This window comes from Sturnira hondurensis, unplaced genomic scaffold (genome assembly GCF_014824575.4).
Source record: "Sturnira hondurensis isolate 20B ecotype Veracruz unplaced genomic scaffold, ASM1482457v3 Scaffold0018292, whole genome shotgun sequence".
Taxonomy (NCBI): domain Eukaryota; kingdom Metazoa; phylum Chordata; class Mammalia; order Chiroptera; family Phyllostomidae; genus Sturnira; species Sturnira hondurensis.
The window spans coordinates 717,074-740,028 of NW_028090923.1; the positions used below are offsets into that span (position 1 = coordinate 717,074).

Sequence of the window (22,955 nt, forward strand, 5' to 3'; positions counted from 1 at the left end):
CACCCCGCGGCGCTTGTCCCTCCAACGCTGCAGAAGTCCGGGAAACCGCAGCCAGGAGAGATATGGCCTAACCATCGCCCTTTGACCCAAAGGCCTCCTCCCTCATGGCCCAGACCTGGGGCTGGCAAGTTCGCTACTCTCCTGCCAATCAGACACGGTTTTCCTCCTACAGGCCTAATGACCAATCACCGCACGCGGTACATTCTTCGGCTCTTCGGCCCTTCGGCTCTTCGGCCCTTCGGCCCTTCGGCTCGTCGGTGTTCGTTGATGTTGGGGCTTTAGGGCCTTTCCGGGCCTTCCTCTTGGAGCCAAAGCTTAGTTCTCGTTGGTTTAATTTTCCCTTTTTTTTCCCCAGGCACTTCCGGGTCCTGTGTCCTCCGGAAGCCCGCGAGTTCCGGAAGCCTGGGTAGCTCTGGTTCTGCTAGGAGAAGCCAAGCTTCCTAGAGAATGTTTCACAGAAAGTTCCTGGAGTAGGACGTGTAAGGTCAGTGTCCACCGGAGGAGTCGCAGTGCAACCCGAGGTTAGCCTTGCAGCTGGGAAGTCGTGTAATTTCACCGTCTTGTCTTGGTCGCCCTTAGCTTGATTCCCCCTGTCCTTTGGCTTCCTGACTTTCTGACTTCCTGGAGAAGGCAGATCAGAGTCGGAGTTTGGGAAAGGCAAGGAGCCAAACCTAAACTCCGGAAATTAGGCTTAGGGTCCCACCGATTAAAAAGAAAAAACGGGAAAAAAAAAACAAGACAAACCAGACTGAGCTCGGTGCATTGCACGAAGTGAGTTTCTAAAGATAAACTTAAATCTTTGCCCCGAGGTCGGCGGTTCCTGTAAGGTAACTAACTCTTTTGAAGGGCTTCATGATTATTTCACATCTTAGCACAGTGGTTCATGCATAGTGTTGTATTTGGTACAAAAAAAAAAATGCTGAAGTTTCTAACATATTTGGAAACCTATGTACTTGAAAGCAGTTTTAATTTACTTGTGGCGGAAGACTTACTGATAATTTTCCTAAAATTGCTTGCAATGAGTTCGTTATATTTATTGATTTCTGATAATAAATGTAAGAATCATTGCCATTTTTCCTCTGGGGACTGAAGTTAAAAGTTATTGTTTGTTCATTTCTTTAGGTACCATTTTCCAAAAATGAAACAATTTGTGGGAGAAAGGGCATTTCACAGAATGATACCAGTTGTTGAATGTTCAGATCTAACGTGTTCCATGATGGCCTTGGAAATAAATTTTTTGCCTTAACAGTTAAAATTGATTAAGGGGAGGTTGAGGCTTCATCCACACCACAGTGTAGTTTTAACACTTTCCCTTAATTTGTTACCATTAGTTAAATCTCAACAGTATAAGCTTGGGATAGCAAGTTTATAAACTTGACTTGACATTTTTCTCTTTCACTTGTATTCTCTCTGATCTGACCCATGTTATCAATTACTTTTATCCAGAAAGGTTAGAGTTGACCCATGTTATCAATTACTTTTATCCAGAAAGGTTAGAGTTGAATGCTCTTAAGCCAGAAGTAGATTTGAAAGAAGAGAGTGAATAGAATTATTTACAAAGTCAAAAAGAGAATTCTTCAGTTTTTTTTTTCTTTAAAGAAAAAACAGAAGCAAAATAAAAGTAACAGGACATTGTAGAGAGAATGTTACACTAAGTCAAGGACATTGACTTCCAGACCTGACTGGTGTTCCTCTGACCAACTCTACCCCTTGGCCTTATTCTCCTCATTTTCAGAAATTAGGGATAACACCGAACTTCTGGTTTTAAAACTGTTCTGTGGAACAGCTGTAGAAATTTCTTGGAACTTTGTAGGGGAAAGGTAAAGCAAACACACCCTCAATAACCATTTTATATATTTTGCTTGAAAAACAGGGTTTCTGTTAAGAAAATTAAGTTCATGTCTTAGACTAGATAACCTGTGTTTTCTTCTAGCATTTAAATTCTGTTTCTCAGTATAATTCATTTGTATTTAATATGTGTTTACTTATTAATATTTTGATAATTAAAGATAATGTTCACAGTTCATTACTAAAAACCATAAACATGTCCATATTCAATCTCATTTGTTTAATAGATACAGATTTTAAATTTAATTTTCTTTAGGATCAGAATCATAATTCTTTCTCCTCATACCCTTTTATTTTAGCCATACAATTTTTACTTATATTCAAAGGTTGCAATAACCTTTGAATGCAAAGATGGCAGGTATTTTCATTTGACATATATGGTAGGTGAACCTTACAGATGTTAGCAGTCTTGCCCAGCATCACCTTGCTAGTAAAGTTCTTAGTCCTGGCTGTATGTTTTCCTCACAGCATCACATGTACTTGGTTTCCATAGCACAAGGGAAATGTGTGCTATCCGCACTGTGTTTTTCTGGACAAAAGTTCTGCTCTGAATCACTTGCTCATTTTTTTCCCTCCCTTGATGATCTGGATTGGGGAATCTAAAAGCACACTGGGCATTCCTTGTATCTCTTTCTTGTGAAATGACAGCAGTTTCTAAATGTCTCGTACTCCTCTTCTGTTCCTTGAGACTGTGGAAGAACCCTCCAGGGAGCTTCTCTTGCTCCAGGTCTGTAATATTGGTGCTGCAAATGCTAGTGCTGTAATTCTTGTCCATGCAGCTGGAGGCTCAGAGAGGGAATATAAGCACCCTTTGTCCCTTCCATTGTGGAATGTTAATCACTTCTCCCCAGCCTTTCCCATCTACACAACTAAATGCCCTTCCTCTGTTTTTATTCTGTTCAATATTTTTTTTTTTATCAGAGCAACCCCTTCTTACCTGCCTGTCAGTAAGGTGAGATAAAACTTTACCCATGGGACTTTTCTGCTTACTTATTAAACATAAAAACCAAGAGATCTGGAGTAATTTTGTTTTGATGAGTTGGCATTGCCTCTGTGTTACATTTAGTATGCGTTCCTAATCATTAAATGAATGTTCACGCCTCATTTTTGCACCCACATATTTTCTTTGTACAGATTTGACAGTCTCAAAATGCTTCTCTAACCGCGTGCATAGAAGCAGTGAGAGGGAATGTGGATGACATGCGACATGGGCAACTTGACTGTGTTCCTGTCATCTCTTTCCTGGTCTGCAGTCTTGAGAGTGACTAGCAGTCTGGTCTTGAGGGGGAAAATCATGCTTTGAGCTCCGTAGTATTGAATTGGGTTCAAGCTTACCAAATATCTTTACTACTAACTTCCTTTTGTGTGTTCCACAATTTCTCTAGTGTTTACCAGAAATTTATTAATTGCCAGCTCAGTCTTAAACAGGTGAGTTACTGGTAATCTACTCAAGCCTTATTTTTGGTCTTCTTACATGGATGTGATAATACTTACTGTGTTATGCGAATTCAGTGAGATAAAGAATATGAAGCACATAATACTCGTCATACCATATTTGCTCCTCTTCCATTGCTAAGACCTCTGTTCTTGTGTAGATGTTTCTACATTCTCTCCATTGTCATAACATGTGCATTGAAATGCACGTTTCAGTAATTTTCACATTGTTTAGAAGTTTCTTCTTTGGCCATTAGATCCTAGAGCCTTTTTGTAAATGTATAAAGTACTTAAAGATGGTTGCTCATGGTTAACATGGCTCCTTTGTTCATCCTTGCATTGGCATTTTTGCTGTAGTTCATACCTATACTCTCAATCTCCTAGTACTCAGCCTCTCAAAACAGCCCCATCTGCATGTTCTGTGGTGTCATCCACAAGTGTCCATGTTCACCTTTCCTTTGTTGTTGATTTTGTTATGCCCATCACTACTTGGCAGTGTAATCCATTAGTTCACAATATGGCTCTGTTATTTCTACCTGTGTGATTTTACAGTAGTCAGCCTCAGTTTCCTTGTTTTGAAACAAATAATAAAAGAACCTTTTTCATCATATTGTACGGATGAAATGATTTACTATTTCATTTTGCAAAGGCACTTAGCTACAGCAGTCACTTGTTAGCACTCAATAACTGGTAAAGAAGTGGCGTGTGTTTACTGCAGCCATAAACTCATGAGCTGGTGGGGATTGTGTTCCATAAGCTTCACTGTTTTTCCATGAGGATTGTTTCTCTGTCTTCCATGTTCCATTCTGATTTCTCCACTTGCTCTAGTCTTTTCAGGCTCAAGTTCAACATTACCATATCTGCCTTTGGAAATGACTGTCTTTCATTCATTTTCTTCCTCTTCCAAGATTTCCAAAAATAATTTCTATAAGAATTTTAGATAAAAATTTTATAGTTGCTCACATTTTAAACTGCTGAAAAGTATAATGTAGTACGATGATGACTTGTCCAGAGTCACACAGCCTGTTGATGAACCTGGGCTGGAATATAGAACTGATCAGATTTGTCACCCCATATTCACTCATATCTGTGTTCTATTTCACAAGTTACTTTCTCTCTTCAAGACTCAGAAGTATCAGCTTTCTGAAAGAAAAGATTATGAACATCATACTCTTAAAAATGTCTTTTTGAAGATCACTCAAGATACTGGGAATTCTGTTTTAAGGTTTAGAAACTATTTTGCATTAGTTTTAAATACTTGAGTAAACATACTGAAAATGAAATAGGTTAGGTACTCAACTGTGTAATGGTAATTATTGAGATGGTAGTATTTGAGTTGAGTTCCCTCTTCTCTCCAAGTAAAATATGTCCCCTCTGCTAGGTCTGCTTACTTATCAGTATTCATCTTTTTGAGAAACTTAAGGTATTTTGAAGTTTTTCTTCAAATAAATTCTAGAAATATTCTGTTGTGTCCCCTCCCCCCAAAAGAAAAAAACTCTTGTTTGAAATTTGATAAAGATTGCATTTAGTAGCAATTTGAGATCTAGTGTCCATAACAGAATTTTTAAAATCCAGCTTGTCTTGTCTATGTCTAAAGGAGCACAATTGGGATAGTTATAAACTTGGTTTAGGTTTGATGAAAGAGAGCAACAAAGGAGTAGTGACAAGTCACTTAGCAAGTCTGTGGCAGAAGTGGGATTTGAACCTGCTGTCCTTGACTTGTAGGGCTGTTCGCAGTGTCAGAGGTCACAGTGTTCTAATGGTCTCAGCCATGGCTTTTACTCTCTCACTCACTTTGAGATGTGTTCTGGGAATCGGTATTCTGTTAAATCCCTCTTTGATGCATGTTCCATTTATTAGTATTGATTTCAATACAATGGACAGTAAATCTATGTGACCACATAGAAATAGTAGGTTGGAGTTTCAAAGCTTAAAATCTCCAGTTTGAGAACTTTATTCACATAAACTCATAATGTAAAATGTTAATTTAAAATTTTTTTTAACCTAAAAGGAAAAAATGATTAGGCGCACTCTCTATTTTGGTTACTGAAACCCTTAGGATGGTGTGGCAGCAACATTATCATACTAAAAATTAGTTGATTATTGTGAATCTTGAAGAGGATAGCCTGGAGTTGGTGGGTTGTGGCGGGTTAGGCATGGAGGGAATGGATGGGTTTGATACCTGAGAGGTTACTCAGGAATCCCACGGCACTGCTTGCAAAGTTTATAGAACTGTAAATTTCACTGTAGAATTTTTGTAGGCAGCATGCATCGACAAATATGCCTAATGGTAATACATCTAGTACTGAGTCTCAGAACAAGTCAATAATAATGTGTATATTGATAGCAGCAATGTAGGAGATGTTACTTGGTATTATAGCTAAAAATCCATGTCATCCCCTTAATCATAATTACATTAATATTGACAGGCCCTTGACAATACCCACATTATTATTGATAGATTTCTGTCAATAACGTGTCTTTAAATAAAATATATTCATTTATAATTTGTACGCAATAAAGGCACTGAAATACATCTTGAAACATTTCCCTCTTTAGTGAGATAGAACCATTTGTGTTGGTTTTAGAATGCAATAGAGATGATAAAGTTTTATTTTGAGGAATGAAGAGCGTAGAAGAAAAACATGAGTTATTTAAGGGATGAGGTCATTACGTATCACTGCTCTTAGTAAACAAATTTCAGGGGGGTGTTTTCTGTGAAGGAAAACAAGTCTGACATGTCTAGTGATAAAATGTCAGCAGAAGACTGTCGTAATAGTTTTTACTGCTAAATCATTTTGTCTTAAACATATTTATGTGACAAGTTCATCACGCTAACCCTAGTAGTTGGTGTACTTACCTGGTCTTGATTGGGCCTTAAGCATCATTTTCACATATCCTGTCCTTCACTAAACACTACTATAATTTAGTGCCAATTATACTTTTAATTATTTTTATAAAGCTTTTTGCTTTGTCATAAATGTTTTCCCCGGTGTTAGTCCTTTCAAATCTTAAGTTAGTATAGCTTGGGGAGGGTAGGGGTGATGGGATTCTGTATTAAAAGAAATGAAATTCCATGGCAAAAACGGGGCGGGGGGGGGAACATTGCTTGTTTTTGGCATTCTGGAGAATTCAATTTGGATTAAATCTGATGGTGTTTGTTTCGATCCAAAACAGTCCCGACTCTTAGAATAAAGATTAGTTTCTATTTTTTTTTAATATTTACGATGGAGCCTACTTTTGTGAGACTAGATACCAATCTACAAGAAACAGTGATGTGAGTAGTGTTAATGTTTACTTGAACTCTTGAAAGTAGACGTGGGCTGGCCAGGGGTGGGCGTGGACAGCAGTCAGTGCAGCAGCCTCGGGAAAGTATGGTTTACCAAACGACTTGGGGATCTTTGACTTGAAAATGTGTGCATACCACAATCTTCATGGTTCTTAATGAAGCAAGTTAAATTAATTGGACTTTTCCAGAAAGTTTTAAGTCCCTTGAATTGTCACAGGGGTTCTGTAACTGGTCTCCCTTTGTTCTGTCTTTTTTAACTACGCCATCAAATCGATCCTCTTGTTATGTCTCTTCCCCTTAATGATTATTCATGCCTACAGTGTCAATGCAATCTTTTTAAAACAGGTCTTTTTACACCAGGTTGACTGTTCATCCAGCCTCTCCTGCCAATCCGTTCTGCTGTGGTCACACAAGAAGGTCGTGTTGGATGCCATTTCCATGTCTCACAGACAGACCATGGCCAGGTCTCACGGCTTGCACGCTTCTGGGATTTGCACAGCCTGTTTCTTTGCTTTAAATACCATTTTTCTCTTTTCTGCTTGGGGAAGTTTTGTGTTTTCACATTTTGAGATTCATTCTTTGCTCAGACACCAATGACTAATCTTAATTACAGTGGCATCCTATTTCTTTAAAAATTTTTGAATGAAAATAAGTTAACCAAGAGAGAAATATTTGGGTCGAATCTCTGGTACCTAGGAGACTGTCTTGCATTTGGTAGGCACTCAGTAGCTCTTGGTTAAATTGAGTAGCCATTTGTCAGGTAATTAGAATTCATTAAAACACAACTGCTTAAATTATATGGAGGAGAACTTTATGTAATTTAAAGGCACTTACAACATTTTTTGTGTTCCACACCTTATGAACAAATATTGTACAGCCATGGAGGGTAGAAGTTTCATAATCGGATTAATTGAACTTGTAGTTATTTCACTTTCATCCATTTCTTCTGTGAGTATTCTCGAATATCTGCACCTGGCAGAGGGGGCGAGAGGAAAGGAGGAGGAATTCAATGTAGTGTGTTGGTAAAGAACAGAGGTTGGTTGTTCATCTTGTACCATACCCTGCGAAGCACCCTAGAGTCAGATATTGACAGTGTTCCATCCTGAGGTTTCTTTGCTTCCCTGTCACAGAAACAGCCATGTTGGTGGTCATTAACCTACCAGGAAGACTCATCCTCCATTGTCTCAGAATCCCCCAGTCTGGTCTCCTTCCAGACTAGATGATGTTTTAGAGTGTGATGAGACCACTGAGCTCTGCCTCCACCCCGTCCTGCCTGCCCACAAACATATGCACATACTGGAGCCATCGTGTTCACATCTGTCACAATTGTGTTTCGGTGGTGTTGTCTGTACTTCCTGGTTCAGTGAAGCATTTAGTATGGGTAATAATGAAGATTTCAGTCTTTTGAAATGAGATTTACCAAAACAAACTGAGTGTCTTTTTCTTATGCCTAGCCCCAGGCAAAGCAGAAATAATATAAAAAAAAACACTGTTTTCCCATTTCCTAACTGCTTTCATAACATTATTTGGTTTAATCTCAACAATTTTGTAAGGTGGCTGTTATTTCCAACCTTTTGAAGAATCTGAGGCTAATGACTTTTCTTAAGATCACATAGCAAGTAAATGACAAAGCTAGAACTTGAGCCCAGGTCTGATATGGTTTTAAATCTGCCTTTTTTATTTTGCCACAGACACCTAAATAGGCGTCGTTCTGCTTTCAACATGGGGTGTGCAATGCAGTGCCTGTTCTGTGCTTACAACGGAAGTAGGTCGCAAAAATAAGTATAGTGTTGCAAAATAAAACCTAAAACAAAAAAAATAGAGAAACAGATTATTCATCTGGAAGGGGGCTGAAGAGCAGTTTAATGATAGTCTGCTCGTCCAGTGAAGCGTCTGGGGGCCCAGCTGTTCTTAATCTGCAGGGAGGCCAGGCCTTCGAGTAAAGGGGGAAATGTTAAACTGTAACAGGAGGGATAAGAGAGAGTTTTGTAAAATATTGGGTTGGTTAGAGAGTGTGTTAGTCTCTATTTCTGACAGATATCAAAAATTCCTATCTTTACTAAATGTTCCTCAGTATGATTCCTCCAGAAGCAAGGGATTTCAAATAAATAACTCTTTTAGTAACCACTCCCTGTGACCAGTTTCTCACTAAACATAAGGAAGTTACCTGAGGGAGAGAGAGCTTTCCTCCCCATCCTGTTTCTATAGGTGTTCTCACGCTATTCAGCAGGCACATTGAGGAGCTACCAGATTATTCATTCCATTGCGTATTCATTCAACACATTTACTGAGCTGCTACTATGAGCCCATCTTCTGTGGTAAGGTAATAAGCTATTCATCGGCTACAATCCGAGCTGACTGTGCCTCTAGTTTTCAAAGATACATAAATTAGTAAAAATGGCTTCTGATGCAAGCCACATACTTTGTCCTCTGAAAAAAATCACCTGAAAAAAAAAAATAGCAGTCCTTCCAGTTTAACATGGGAATGGGGAAGAGGAAAGGGAACTGGACTTACTGTTGGTGTTCAGTATGGTCAGAGATTTTCAAGAGCACTTTGACAGTCAAAGAGTTTCCCTTACCTTGCTGATCAGAGAATATGAAATCTATATCGGACACTGTGTTACAGTAGACAAGTTACACTTGCCGTATCCCCACATATCATGAATGATTGTAGAATTTTGCATGGCAAAAACTGAGCTAGGTATCAGAGTCACTGTATCAGTGGCAGGTACTATGGGAAATAAATATAAGATAAGGCTTTTCCCTTAAGTAGTTTATAGTCAAGTTAGGAGATGATGTATTCATATGACTGAAATCATAGCGTAAGTGGTTGAGGGGTTAAGGGCTTGAGTGCCTGTCACACACCTGCTATCACATTTTAAAAATGGTGATAATGGGAGTTGGGGATAATTAAGAATTTTGTGGAGAATTTTGCAATAGAGTTGGAATGTGAAGGGCAGATAGTTCAGGGCATTGTGGGAAGTTGGTAGGTACATGGAAAAGACAGAGAGACAGGATTGAAATATGGTCTGCATGCAAGGCTCCACTGGGGAATGACAGTTACACAATTGTAGGGCAGGAGGAAGAACTGGGCCAGGGTGTTTCTGTACTTAAAGAAGTTTGTACTTTACCTGAGGGGTTAAATAAGAAAGCAATGATATGGTAAGTGTGGGGAACTAATTTTGTAGATTTTGGTTTGATTATGAGGTTTTTCAAATAATATTTTAGTTTTTTCTTAGTCACATAAATGATATAAGTTAGTTTGGGGAAATTTGTAAACTGTGGGAAAAGTGAAAAAAATCTTACTGGTGGTTTTGAAATTCTATGTATTGTCTCTGAGAACATGTGAAACCATCTACCTTTGTTGCTGTCCTATTTACTTGCTTCCTGCCTGCAGACTTGGTTGGGGGCCAGGATGAGTCTTTATCTGTGTATCCCAAGCACCTTGCAGGGCTAGGGTGTATTAATGTGCATAGAGTTCGTGGAAGCCATGAATGGTCTATAATTCCACAAGGATTACTTAATAGAAGAAAGGGAGCACCTGAGTCAGTGAAGTTTAAACAGTTTCTCTCTATATAAGGATGAGACCAAACCAGGAGTGAGTGGGTAGGCCAGCACACAACATTGAGCTGAATGGGTGCCAAATTCTTTATGCCAAAGTATTAGGTATTTATGAATTGTGGTTTGAAATGTACTAGCCCCATGATTGTCAATATCACCAGGGAACATGTTAGAGATGCAAATTCTTGGCTCCTAATTCCAGGCCTCCTGAATCAGAAACTCTGGAACTGAGGCACCACTATCAAACAAGTCCTCTTAATGAGTCTGATAAATGCTCAAATTTGAGAACTACTAGACCAGAAGAACAGGAGCCTACAGGACTCTGATGTTGAAGAGCACAGCGTAGAAAGATTGGAAGCCCAAAGATATGTGATATCAGTGAACATAATCAATGAAATGCCTTAGTAGCTGAAATAGGGAAACTATGAAAAGATTATATTGTTACCAAGAAACTTAAATGTGTTGTAAAATGGACAAGATCCATTTGTCTTGTGTGGATCACTGCTTTTCCAAGCTGAGCATTTAACTAGAATTAAAATAGTTTAGTCCAGTGAGAGGGACCCCGTGCTAAACCTCCCCATGCAGACTTTTTCTCCCATATATACAGAACTGCCTACTGAACTTATCCACTTAGCCATCTGTATCATAGAAGCCTCAGATCTCCAAAGCTACATGTATCTATTATCTTTCCTTTCAAACATATATCTGCATGTTTTTCATTTCAGAGAACTGGTACATTCTCTCAATTGCTGGTACGATCCACGCAATTACTCAAATCAGTGCTTCTTGGATTATTTCTCATGAGATCTTGTCAGTTCTACCACTTCCTAGCTTTCAGAGGTACCTATTTCCATCCTCACTGATACCTTTCCAATTTAGACCATCAGTAGTTACTCACTAGATCATTTTAACAATCATCTTTTTTTTAACAGACTTTTTTCATTTAATTATTTTTCAAGTACAGTTTTCTGTCTATTACTCCCATCCCATCCCACTCCCCCGGCATGTTCCCCACCTCCCTCCCATTTCCACCCTTCTTAGTTGTTGTCCGTGTATCCTTTATATTTGTTCCTCTAAATCCCTCCCCTATTTCCCCTGAAATTCCCTCACCTCTCCCCTCTGGTCACTGTCAGCCTGTTCTCTATTTCAGTGTCTTTGGTTATATTTTGCTTGCTTGTTTGTTTTGTTGTTTAGCTTCCTGTTAGAGGTGAGATCATATGGTATTTGTCCTTCAACACCTGGCTTATTTCACTCAGCATAATGCTTTCCAGTTCCATCCATGTTGTTGCAAAAGGTAGGAGCTCCTTTCTTTCTGCAGCATAAAATTCCATTGTGTATATGTACCATAGATTTTTGATCCATTCATTTACTGACGGGCACCTAGGTTGCTTCCAACTCTTGGCTATTGTAAATTGTGCTGCTATGAACATTGGGGTGCATATGTTCTTTGGGATTGGTGTTCTAGGGTTCTTAGGATACAGTCTCAGCAGTGGAATTGCTGGGTCAAAAGGCAGGTCCAGTTTTAGTTTTCTGAGAAAATTCCATACTGTTTTCCATAATGGTTGTATCAGTCTTCAGTCCCACCAACAGTGGACTAGAGTTCCCTTTTCCCACACCGTCTCCAACATTTGTTGTTTATTGCTTTGTTTATGATAGCCATTCTCACCAGTGTAAAGTGGTATCTCATTGTGGTTTTAATTTGCATCTCTCTGATAGCAAGCGATATTGAGTATCTCTTCATGTGCCTCTGGATCCTCTGTATGTCCACCTTGGAGAAGTGTCTGTTCAAGTCCTTTCCCCATATTTTAATTGGGTTAGTTGTCTTCTTAGAGCGAAATTGTGTGACTTCTTTGTATATTTTCAAGATTAAACCTTTGAGGTATCTTGGCAAATATGTTTTCTCATACACTTGGTTGTCTTTTTATTTTAATTGTTTTCTTTAGCCACACAGAAGCTTTTTATTTTGATGAGATCCCATTTGTTTATTCTTTCCTTTATAGTCCTTGCTCTAGGGGACATATCAGTAAAAATGTTGCTGCATGAAATATCTGAGATTTTTCTGCCAGTGTTCTTCTCTAGGACTTCAATGGTGTCACAGCTTATATTTAAGTCTTTTATCTACCTTCAATTTATTTTGGTGTATGGTGTAAGTCAGTGCTCAAGTTTAATTTTTTTGCACGTAGTTGTCCAGTTCTCCCAACACCATTTGTTGAAGAGGCTATCTTTACCCCATTTTATGTTACTGCCCCCTTTGTCGAATATTAATTGACTGTAGAGAGTTGGGTTTATTTCTGGGCTCTCTATTCTGTTCCATTGGTCTATGTGCCTGTTCTTATGCCAGTACCAGGCTGTTTTGATTACAGTGGCCTTGTAATACAGTTTAATATCAGGTATTGTGATCCCTCCTACTTTGTTCTGCTTTCTTAACATTGCAGCTGCTATTCGGGGTCTTTTATGGTTCCATATAAATTTTTGAAGTGTGTGTTCTATGTCTGTGAAATATGCTGTTGGTACTTTAATAGGTATTTCATTGAATCTGATTTGGGTAGTATGGACATTTTGATGATGTTAATTTTTCCAATCCATGAACACAGTATATGTTTCCATTTGTTTGTGTCTTCCTTGATTGCTTTCTTCAGTTTTGTGTAGTTTTCTGCATACAGGTCTTTTACCTCCTTGGTTAGGTTTATTCCCAGATATTTTATTTTTGTTTTTGCTATATCGAATGGGATTTTTTTCTTGATTTCTGCTTCTGCTGATTCATTGTTAGTATACAAAAATGCCTTTGATTTCTGGATATTGACTTTGTATCCCGCTGTTCTGCCAAATTCATTCATTAGTATGAGCAGTTTTTTGGTAAAGTCTATAGGATTTTCCATGTACACTATCATGTCATCTGCAAACAATGACAATTTTGTTTCCTCCTTTCCAGTTTGAATGCCTTTTATTTCCTTTTCTTGCCTAATCGCTGAGGCTAAAACTTCTAATACTATATTAAATAGAAGTGGTGAAAGTGGACAACCTTGCCTTGTGCCTGATCTTAGTGGAAAAGATTTTAGTTTTTGCCCATTGAGTATGATGTTGGCTGTAGGTCTTTCATATATGGCCTTTATTATATTGAGGAATGCTCCCTCTACTCCCACTTTGCTGAGTACCTTTATCATAAATGGGTGTTGAACCTTATCAAAAGCTTTTTCCGTATCTATTGATATGACCATGTGGTTTTTGTCTTTGCTTTTGTTTATGTGGTGTATTACATTTACTCATTTGCGGATATTGAACCGTCCTCACATCCCTGGGATGAATACCACTTGGTCGTGGTGTATGATCTTTTTGATGTATTGTTGGATGTGATTTGGCAATATTTTGTTGAGGATTTTAGCATCTATGTTCATCAGCGATATTGGCATGAAGTTTTCTATCTTTGTTATGTTATGTCTCTATTTGGTTTTGGAATTAGGATGATGCTGGCTTCATAAAAAGAGTTTGGGAGTTTCCCATCATTTTGGATTTTTTGGAATAGTCTGTGAAGAATAGGGGTTAGCTCTTCCTTAAATGCTTTGTAGAATTCTCCTGTGAAACCATATGATCCAGGGCTTTTGTGTGATGGGAGTTTTTTGATTACTGCTTCAATTTCATTTCCTGTTATTGGTCTGTTCAGGCTTTCTACTTCTTCTTCATTGAGTTTTGGAAGATTATATTTTTCTAGAAATTTGTCCATTTCACCTAGGTTTTCAAATTTCTTTGCATACAGTTCTACATAGTAATGCCCTACAATCCCTTCTATTTCTGTGGTATCAGTTGTAATCTCTTCTCTTTCATTTCTGATTGTGTTTATTTCAGTCCCCTCCCTTCTTTTCTTAATGAGCCTACTTAAAGGCTTGTCTATTTTGTTTATCTTTTCAAAAAAACAACTCTTGGATTCATTGATCCTTAGAATTGTGCTTTTAGTCTCTATATCATTTAATTCTGCTCTGATCTTGGTTATTTCCTTCCTTGTACTTGCTCTGGGCTGTCTTTGTTGTTGTTCTTCGAGTTCTTGCAGGCATCGGGTTAGGTTGTTTGTTTGAAATGTTTCTATTTTCCTTAGGTAAGCCTGTATTGCTATGAACTTCCCTCTCAGGACTGCCTTGGCCGTGTCCCATAAGTTTTGGGTTGTTGTAAGTTCATTTTCATTTGTTTCCAGAAACTTTTTGATTTCTTCCCTAATTTCATTCTTGACCCATTCGTTGTTTAATAGCAAACCAGTCAGTCTCCATGATTTTGGGTGTTTTGGGGTTTTTTCTTTGGGGTTAGTTTCTAATTTCAGTCCCTTGTGGTCAAAGAAAATGCTTGGTATGATTTCAGTTTTCTTGAATTTGTTGAGGCTCGGTTTGTGTCCTATCATGTGGTCTATCTTTGAAAATGTTCCATGTGCATTTGAAAAGAATGTGTATTAAGCTTCTTTGGGATGAAGGGCTCTATGCATATCAATCTAGTCCATTTCATCTAGGATGTTGTTTAGTGCCACTGTATCTTTGTTGATATTTTGTTTGGGAGATCTGTCCATTTTTGACAGTGGGGTGTTTAAAATCCCCTACTATAATGTTGTTGCTGTCAATATCGTTCTTGAAGTCCTCTAACATTTCTCTTATATTTTTGGGTACTCCTATGTTGGGTGCATATATATTTATGATGTTAATGTCTTCTTGGTGCATTCTTCCCTTGAGTATTATGAAGTAACCTTCTGGGTCTCTCTTTATGGACCTTTTTTTGAAGTTTATTTTGTCTGATATTAGAATTTCTACCTCGGCTTTTTTTTTCTTGACCATTTACTTGGAAAATTTGTTTCTAGCCCCTCACTTTCAGTCTGTGATGGTCTTTTGACCTGAGGTGGGTCTCCTGTAGGCAGCATATGCGTGAGTCATGCTTTCTTATCCATTCAGCTATTCTATGTCTTTTGATTGGAGCATTCAATCCATTTACATTTAAGGTTTTTATTGATAGGTACTTACTCATTGCCATTTTTGTACCACGGTTCCTCTCTGTCTCTCTCTTTTCCTTCCTTTTCTTAAAGCGGCCCTTTTAGCATTTCTTGTAGAGGTGGTTTGGTGGAGGCATATTCTTTTAGACTTCTTTTGTCTTGGAAGCTCTTTATTTGGCCTTCTATCTTGATTGAGAGCACTGCTGGGTAAAGTAGCCTTGGCTGTAGGCCTCTGGTTCTCATTACTTGAAATATTTCTTGTCATTCTCTTCTTGCTTGGAGTATTTCCATTGAGAAGTCAGTAGCTAACCTTATTGGGGCTCCCTTGTATGTTAATTCCTTTTTCTCCCATGTTGCCTTTAAGATTCTCTCTTTGTCTTGGAATTTTGCCATTTTAATGATGATGTGTCTTGAAGTGGCCCTCTTTGGGTTCCTCTTGAATGGGACTCTGTGATTCCTGGATTCGTGTAACTTTTCCCCTCATCACATTAGGAAAATTTTCCATCATTACTCTTTCAAATAGGTTTTCTATCCCTTGTTCTTCTTCTTCTCCTTCTGGTATTCCTATTATTCGGATATTATTATGTTTCATATTATCTTGCATTTCTCTTAGTCCATCTTCATTCTTTCTGAGCCTCTTTTCCCTTTCTTGCTCTTTCTGGATGATTCTTTCTACTGTGTCTTCCCACTCGCTGATCTGATCTTCTGCCTCATCAATCCTGCTTTTCATTCCTTCTACTGTGTTCTTCAGTTCAGAAATTGTATTCTTCATTTCCTCTTGTCCTTTGCTGATAGTTTCTATTTCCTTTTTCATTTTGATATAGTTTGCAGAGAGTTCATTGTAGCTCCCCTCTAGTTTCTGGTAGCTCGTTGTGAGCTCTTTGAATTTCTTGATAACTGGTGCTTTGAATTCAATATCTGATAGTTGACCTGCCTCTCTTTAACATTCTTTCTGAGACTTCCACCTTTTCTTTCATTTGGGCATTGTTTCTTTGTCTTCCCATTGTTTGTGAGACTCTTCTTGTTAGCCTCAGACTCTTAAATTAATCTGTTCTGACTCTCTGGGTTTATGGTGTGAACTTCTGTGGTAGAATACCTGTGAGATTCAGTGGTGCAGTCTCTTGCAGATATCTTGATGTTCTCTGCTTCCACCTACTCCTTTCTTTGTGTGTGTGTGATCAGTTGGAGGGGGAGGCAAAATGGTTTATGACAGCAGGAGAGTACTTTATGATATTTACAGTCACAGTTGATAGAGAAGAGATAGTATAACTTTAGGCTATATATAATGTTAACCGTAATGTTCAACCCAACTTGCCACTTTTAAGAAAGGATGGACCAAAGATAAGTCTCTTGTTGGGGAGGGAAGGCTTGTGAGTTGGATCTAGAAAGCAGTGAGGTTGCGGGTGGTTAGATTTTGAGGTAAGGTGAGAGTAAAGAATAGTAAATAGATGTAGCGTGTGAGCAAGTAGAGTTAATCACTACAGTAATAGAATTCAGGAACCTGTAAAGTAGGCTAAGATCCAAGAGATGTGTTGTGAAGTATTTACAGTGGTATTGAAAGCAACAAACAAACAAACAAACATTAAAAAAAGGCAGGAGAAGGGAGGAAAAGGCGATAAGTTTGGGATGAAAGGAAGGAGGACTAAAACAGGGAAAAAGAAAGGAGAGGAACCAAGTATTGAAAGAAATAATAAAATTTAAAAAATATCTGATTACTGAAAAAAAGTTATAAAAAGTTAAAAAAAAAACCACACCCTTCCTTGTTGGTTTCAAACTGTCCGAACCAGTTTTTCTGGTTTCAGCAGGACCCCTTTGTGGGCTGGGTTGCAGGTGCAGGTACACACCCAAGTGCCAGCCTTGCTACCAGACTGAAGTGCAGGCGCCCGCCCACCCACCCACCAGGCTGCCTGGGTCCCACGGGATCTGGTACTGGTCCTTCCCCTTCCTGTGGCTGAATGAGAAGCAAGGCAAGCTGCCTTCACAGGAGAACACCTCAGTCCACCTTCCAATAAAAACTTCTCTAGAATGACTTCCTCTCATCCCAGCCCAATCCCCAACCCAACTGGTAACAACAATTCTCCTCTCAAATCTCCCAGGCTGGCGGGCTGGTTACCACAGAGATCACAACTGAACACGGCCCCCTGTCCTTGCCACCCTCCCTGCAAACCTAAGCAGACAGGTCTCTGCCCCGTGCCGCCCAGCCCCACCCAGATGGTGAGGGAGGGAGCCAGCTCTCTTCCAAGGACCCCTCAGCCAGCCCAAGGCTCTGCTGAGTGCCAGGCTCCTGATGAGTCCTCCGCGGCAGATGCCCCCGATGCTGGCCCCAGGTGGAAGCCTCTGGGCCCTGACTGCTGTGGCAGCTGCGGGTCAGAGGCCGTTATGCCGTTAAGCACCGGCGGAGGGCTGTCGGCCCAGCCACCTCCATCCTTACTCACGTCCCTGAGACCCCACTGACCTGTAGCTCTCTGGTCTTTCGCTATCTCTGGTCTCTTATTTTCATAAATGCTGGGGAATTGTTGGTGGGGAATTGATTGCACTGTTCCTTAGTAGATCTGCCAGGATTTTCTCCCAGGGGTACGAGAACTGGAGTCGCTCTGTCTTACTCTGCCGCCGTTTTCCTATATCAACAATCATCTTAACTGGTCTCTGTGCCTCCAGTCTTTCAGCCTCAATTCCATTCTCAGTGTGGCCAGCACATGCTGCATAAAATAAAAATAATGTTATTTTCTTACAAACTATTCAATGGTTGTCCATGACTCTCTCGATAAAATAAAACCTCAACTTGGCTTTTAGGGTCTTGAAGATGGGTTTCACACTTTCCTTCCCAGCCTTATCTTTTGTCCTTACAGCCCTAGTCCTTGTCACCTGCTCTTCCGTCTGTGTGGACTAGTGTCCTAACCTTCCTTTACCAGCCTCATACCACATACCTTTTAGTGGCTGCTTAGGTATTGCCTCTCCATGAAGCCTTTTTCGATTGTAAGCATGATTCCCTGAATTTCCCCTTGCATATCACTTACCACACTTGCTTGTAATTGTCTGACATTTTACATAGCTCATTCTTACCCGACTCTTCATCCCATTACATTATAGGCTCCACAGGGGTTGAGACGGTCCGATCTACTATTCTTTCACGTATTAACTGCTAAGTAGCAGGTACACAAGAAACAGATGTTGAAACAAGTAATACATAACAGTATTGATGTGGGCATCTGAAATAGTTTGAATGCATGAGAATTTGTATTTTCTATCTTTTACCCATCTCAGACTTTTTTCTGTCCATTGATTTGTCTATCTAACATTGTACAATATATCCTATGTGCCAGGTGCTATACTGGTTGTAAGATTCAACTGTGAAGACTCAAATTATCTTTGCAACAGGGCTTATGTTCTATTGGAGGAAATCAATTGTAAAGAATAGTGTATATGCAGTTCAGCAGGGTCTAGAGGAAGAATGGAGTGCCAGGGAGCACCTAGAGGAGGCAGCTAACCAAATGTGGAGAGTCCAGAGGAAGTGATGCCTACCCAGGTGCTTAAGAACTAGGGGTGAGTTATCAGTTAAAGAATGGGAATGGACTATTCCCAACAAAGGGCACAGGGAGTAAAATATCCCTTAGCAAGAGAGAGGGCACTTTATGATGAGCTCAAAGTATTAGGGAAGTGGGTGGGGGTGATTTGGGGAGGGTTGTTTTTGATGGATTGCAGGGTAGGCAATGCACTGAAAGAACTAGAAAGTAGGATACACCTGTTAGATAAAATCCAGGGGAGAGGAGAACAGTGGAATTTAGGAGAAGACTTCTGGGGATAGAGTAAGTAATGGATTAGGAAAAATATTTTGGAGAAAGAAAAAGCCTTGGGTATTAATTAGATTTGCAAAAGGAGCAAAGAAAACTGCCCTAACCCCCTTTTTTTCTCTTCTGTAGTTCCTGACCAGTATGGAACAAGGATTTCACCGAACGTATAGTCAAAATCCCTGCTGCTATAGGCTTGGAAGTCTTGACAGAACTACAGGAACGGGGAAGAGGTAAGGTCACCCAGAATGGGTGAGAAGCATTCCTGTCATATACCTGGTTTGGGAGGAAAAGAGCACTAAACAACCTATTATTTAGCAGTCTTTTTTGTTTCCTGTACTTGAACTTCCTGCCCCTACGTCATCTGGGATCCATGGGTAATTAAAATCTTTCTAGAAAAATTCCCTCATTGTAAAGGTATGACACTTTTTAAATGAACAATTTTATTTTAGGATAAACGTTGCAGTCATTTTAACTTCTAAGAAGTTAACTTAACATCTTAACATCTTTTTAATAAAACTCATAAAGTAATAGCATTTGATAGGACTTGGAGGTCAAGTCTTCAGTCCTTACTCAGTAAGTGAGGAAACCAAGGCAGAGATAGGCAAAAATGACTGGTTTGAGATCACATGACCACTGGTGGCAGTGAACTTCAGCAGGATCCCCACCTCCCTGTAATTCAGTGGTGTTTCTGTTAGTGTGTCAGGCCTTTCGAAGGCCTAGAGGTGATCAAGTGCTCTTGTTGGGGGTCCATTTTAGAAACCAAATTTAAACAGGTTTTGTATCATTGTCTGAATTTACAAGTTCATTGATAAAAGTGTGCAATGTCAAGGCACCATGTGGCACTGGCTTGTATGTGGTAGGTATGTAATAAATACATTTGGAATCAGTAAGTCATACCTAGCAAACCATTAACTAACTTTCTCTGTTTCATTATAAAAACTTTGTGACCCTCTAGTGCTGATTTGTTTCCTCAATGTGTTTGTGAAATATCTTAGACTATATTTTGACATCATAGTTTTCTTTTATTAGAAAGTGTGTGATGTGTACTTTTTTAGTGCCTTAATAATGACATTTCTGCATTCGTATTGCTGTGTGCTAGTATTTATTTTTCTGCAATTGTGTGACAGAATAATGAACACTTATTGTTCATTATCTTTTTCCTCCTACCTGCCTTTGTGAATAAGTAGGGGTTAAGTGACTTGTTGAAAAGCATACCTTTGGAGTCAGTAGAAGTGCTGGGTATTAAACTGAGGTCTTGACTTACTATTCATTGCAGTGTTCTATATGGTTCATTGTATTTATTAAGTGTATATATTTCTCCATCAGCCATGTTATTATTCAGCCTCAGAACTGTTATTATCTCCCTATTAAACTGTCTGAGCAAGGAAGATTACATAGAGGTGCATTTATAGCATTAGGGTGCAACTTGCTAAAACCTTTAATTCCTTTGGTGAGGAGGGCCAAATGAAAAAATAAAAACATGAAAGAAAGGAGGGAGGGAGGACAAGTGAGAAGAAAGAGAAGTGAGTTCAAAGTAAGAAGTGACAGTTCAGTGCACTCTTTTTACACCATGCAAAGGCCCGTCCTGTATGCGTCCTGTCTCACAGTTTTCTAAGTGTGAGTTGTGGAGATGATACAAATGCTCTGCTGTCTGACGGTGTTTCCTAATTGTGCTTTTTCCTAAAGCTCTTTGGAGAAAGCATGGCTTCCAGAGAAGAGACTGTGAAGAGCACACACAGGGTGCTAAGAATAAGTCAGTTGGATGCACTTGAATTGAACAAGGCCCTGGAGCAGCTGGTGTGGTCCCAGGTTACTCAGTGCTTCCATGGGTTTCAGCCAGGGCTGTTAGCCCAGTTTGAACCTGAGCTAAAAGCCCTTTTGTGGCTTTTTCTATGGCGATTCACCATTTACTCTAAAAATGCCACTGTGGGACAGTCTGTTTTAAATATTCAATACAAAAATGATTTTTCTCCGACCCTGAGATACCAGCCACTGAGTAAAAACCAAAAGCTCTGGTATGCTGTCTGTACAATCGGTGGGAAGTGGTTAGAAGAACGATGCTACGATTTGTTTCGAAACCATCACTTAGCATCATTCGGGAAAGCCAAACAGTGTGTGAACTTTGTGGTTGGACTTTTGAAATTAGGGGGATTGATTAACTTCTTGGTTTTCCTCCAAAAGGGCAAGTTTGCAACTTTGACAGAACGTCTCCTAGGAATGCGGTCTGTATTTTGCAAGCCCCAGAACATGCGTGAGGTTGGCTTTGAGTATATGAATAGAGAACTTCTCTGGCATGGTTTTGCAGAGTTTCTCATTTTTCTCTTACCACTCATCAACATCCAAAAATTGAAAGCCAAGTTATCTATGTGGTGCATCCCTCTCACTGGTGCTCCTGATGGTGACAACTCATTAGCCAGCAGTGGAAAACAGTGTGCTCTGTGTGGGGAGTGGCCCACCATGCCCCACACCATAGGCTGTGAGCACATCTTCTGCTATTACTGTGTTAAGAGCAGTTTCTTGTTTGACATGTACTTTACTTGTCCTAAGTGTGGCACCGAAGTACACAGTGTGCAGCCACTGAAATCAGGAATTGAGATGTTAGAAGTGAATGCTCTTTAGAAATTAAAATTGTTTACTTTGAGGAAAACTGTATTATGTTTAAATCCATGGTATTATTCACCCTGAATATACCAATTAGGTGTGTTTTATGAGAGCATGTGCTTCTTAGCCACTGTTCTGTCCTTGCCAGGCATGACTAAAATCTAATCACTGGAATTCACAGGATTCTAAATATATTCTGTAGATGGTAATGTAGTATTTTCTTTAATGATTGCATTCAATTTTTAATGTCAAGAGTAATGGACAGTTTTTGTCAGATGACTACTAACAGTGTTCCTTCACTTTGCTACTTCCTAGACAAAGGTTAGATTCTAAAAATAAAAAAGGTTTTGGAGACCTTGGGATGAGCATGAATTTATTTTCAGAGATGGTATTATAACATCATAATCTGACAGTGGTAAGACCCCGTTGTTTTAAATCTTTTGATCTGATGGCCCAGTTGTAATTTTAAGCTTTTCTCTGAAGCCAGTTTTTAAAGGGTTCAGTTGACTCCCTTCTCAGGCAGAATGATGATGGCCACTAGAAGCTGAAGATTTACATCCTATATGCTTTCTGATCCCGCTAGAATAAGAGCTTCTTGCCTCAAAGCTCAGCAAAATCCAGAAGTTTGCTGTCATTTGTCTGCCTGGGATTGTGTGCACATTCCTGAGCCAGGAAGGAAGATGTCTGCTCCTGATGATTCAAATATGGGTGACATGCCCTCACATGAACCATGTGAACCTGAAGTAGGAGAGGAGGCAAAGCACAGGGAGCTGAGGTGCTGGTCCGAGAATGGTGGGTTATGGGCTGGTAGACACGGTAGGTCCCTCCTCGAGTCACTGTTACCCTTCTTAATACCAAAAGTCTATGTGCATTCTCAATATTTTATCAATGATCTATTCTGATAAAGACGTGAATGAGTGACCGAATGGTGGTCTTCCATTGCAGATATGAAAGGATTAAATAAAGTCAACGAGATTTTGTTACACCAACAATTTTGTTAGTGTTATTTTGATAGTAGAGTGAATTCTGAGATGGTGCCCATATTGTCATACTTTTAACATGAAAATACTGTACGTTACATGTATGCTAACAGTTGTTGATGGGAGCTTTTTTCCTACAGATCCTAATGGTGCAATGTATACTTTTTTACTTTTTTAAATTTTTATTTAACTACTGCCACCCTACCAGGTAATAACCCCCATGATAGGGACCGCCTTTTGCTCATCACTGGAAAGCCAGAGCTTATCCTCAGTTCCAGGGTACCAGCACAGGCACTTCATTAGCCAAATGATTAACCCCGGTGTTGCAGACCGGGTTCTGTGGGAGCGGGTGTAATAGTGTTTGAAGTGCAAGACAGCCATTAGGGATTCTCACCTGTGAAAGGAGAAGGCAAAGAAGCAGGAGTAGGTAGAAAGGAAAGAACCGTGATGCAAGCTGATGGCCTTGGTGAACCCGGAGAAGAGCTGTC

The 22,955-nt window shown here is 39.5% G+C and overlaps 1 protein-coding gene across 7 annotated transcripts; it reads left to right on the forward strand.

Annotated features, from left to right (window-relative positions):
* Positions 1-250: 250 nt before the first annotated feature.
* PEX2 (peroxisomal biogenesis factor 2) lies at positions 251-22,476 on the forward strand. 7 transcript variants are annotated; one of them, XM_037068941.1, is made up of 4 exons: positions 259-484; positions 18,419-18,638; positions 19,016-19,116; positions 20,571-22,476. In XM_037068941.1, exon 4 carries the CDS (start codon positions 20,588-20,590, stop codon positions 21,503-21,505), a length of 918 nt encoding a protein of 305 aa, XP_036924836.1. In that variant the 5' UTR covers positions 259-484; positions 18,419-18,638; positions 19,016-19,116; positions 20,571-20,587; the 3' UTR covers positions 21,506-22,476. The 7 variants fall into 7 exon arrangements, with proteins under 7 accessions (XP_036924843.1, XP_036924836.1, XP_036924837.1 ...); XM_037068942.1 differs by having other exon boundaries at positions 18,474-18,638; XM_037068948.1 differs by lacking the exon at positions 18,419-18,638 and having other exon boundaries at positions 251-484; positions 20,573-22,476.
* The last annotated feature ends 479 nt before the right edge of the window (positions 22,477-22,955 follow it).

What these genes read in the sequence shown, in the direction of transcription:
- PEX2 (XM_037068948.1), top strand. Translation starts at nt 20,588, where the DNA reads ATGGCTTCCAGAGAAGAGACTGTGAAGAGCACACACAGGGTGCTAAGA.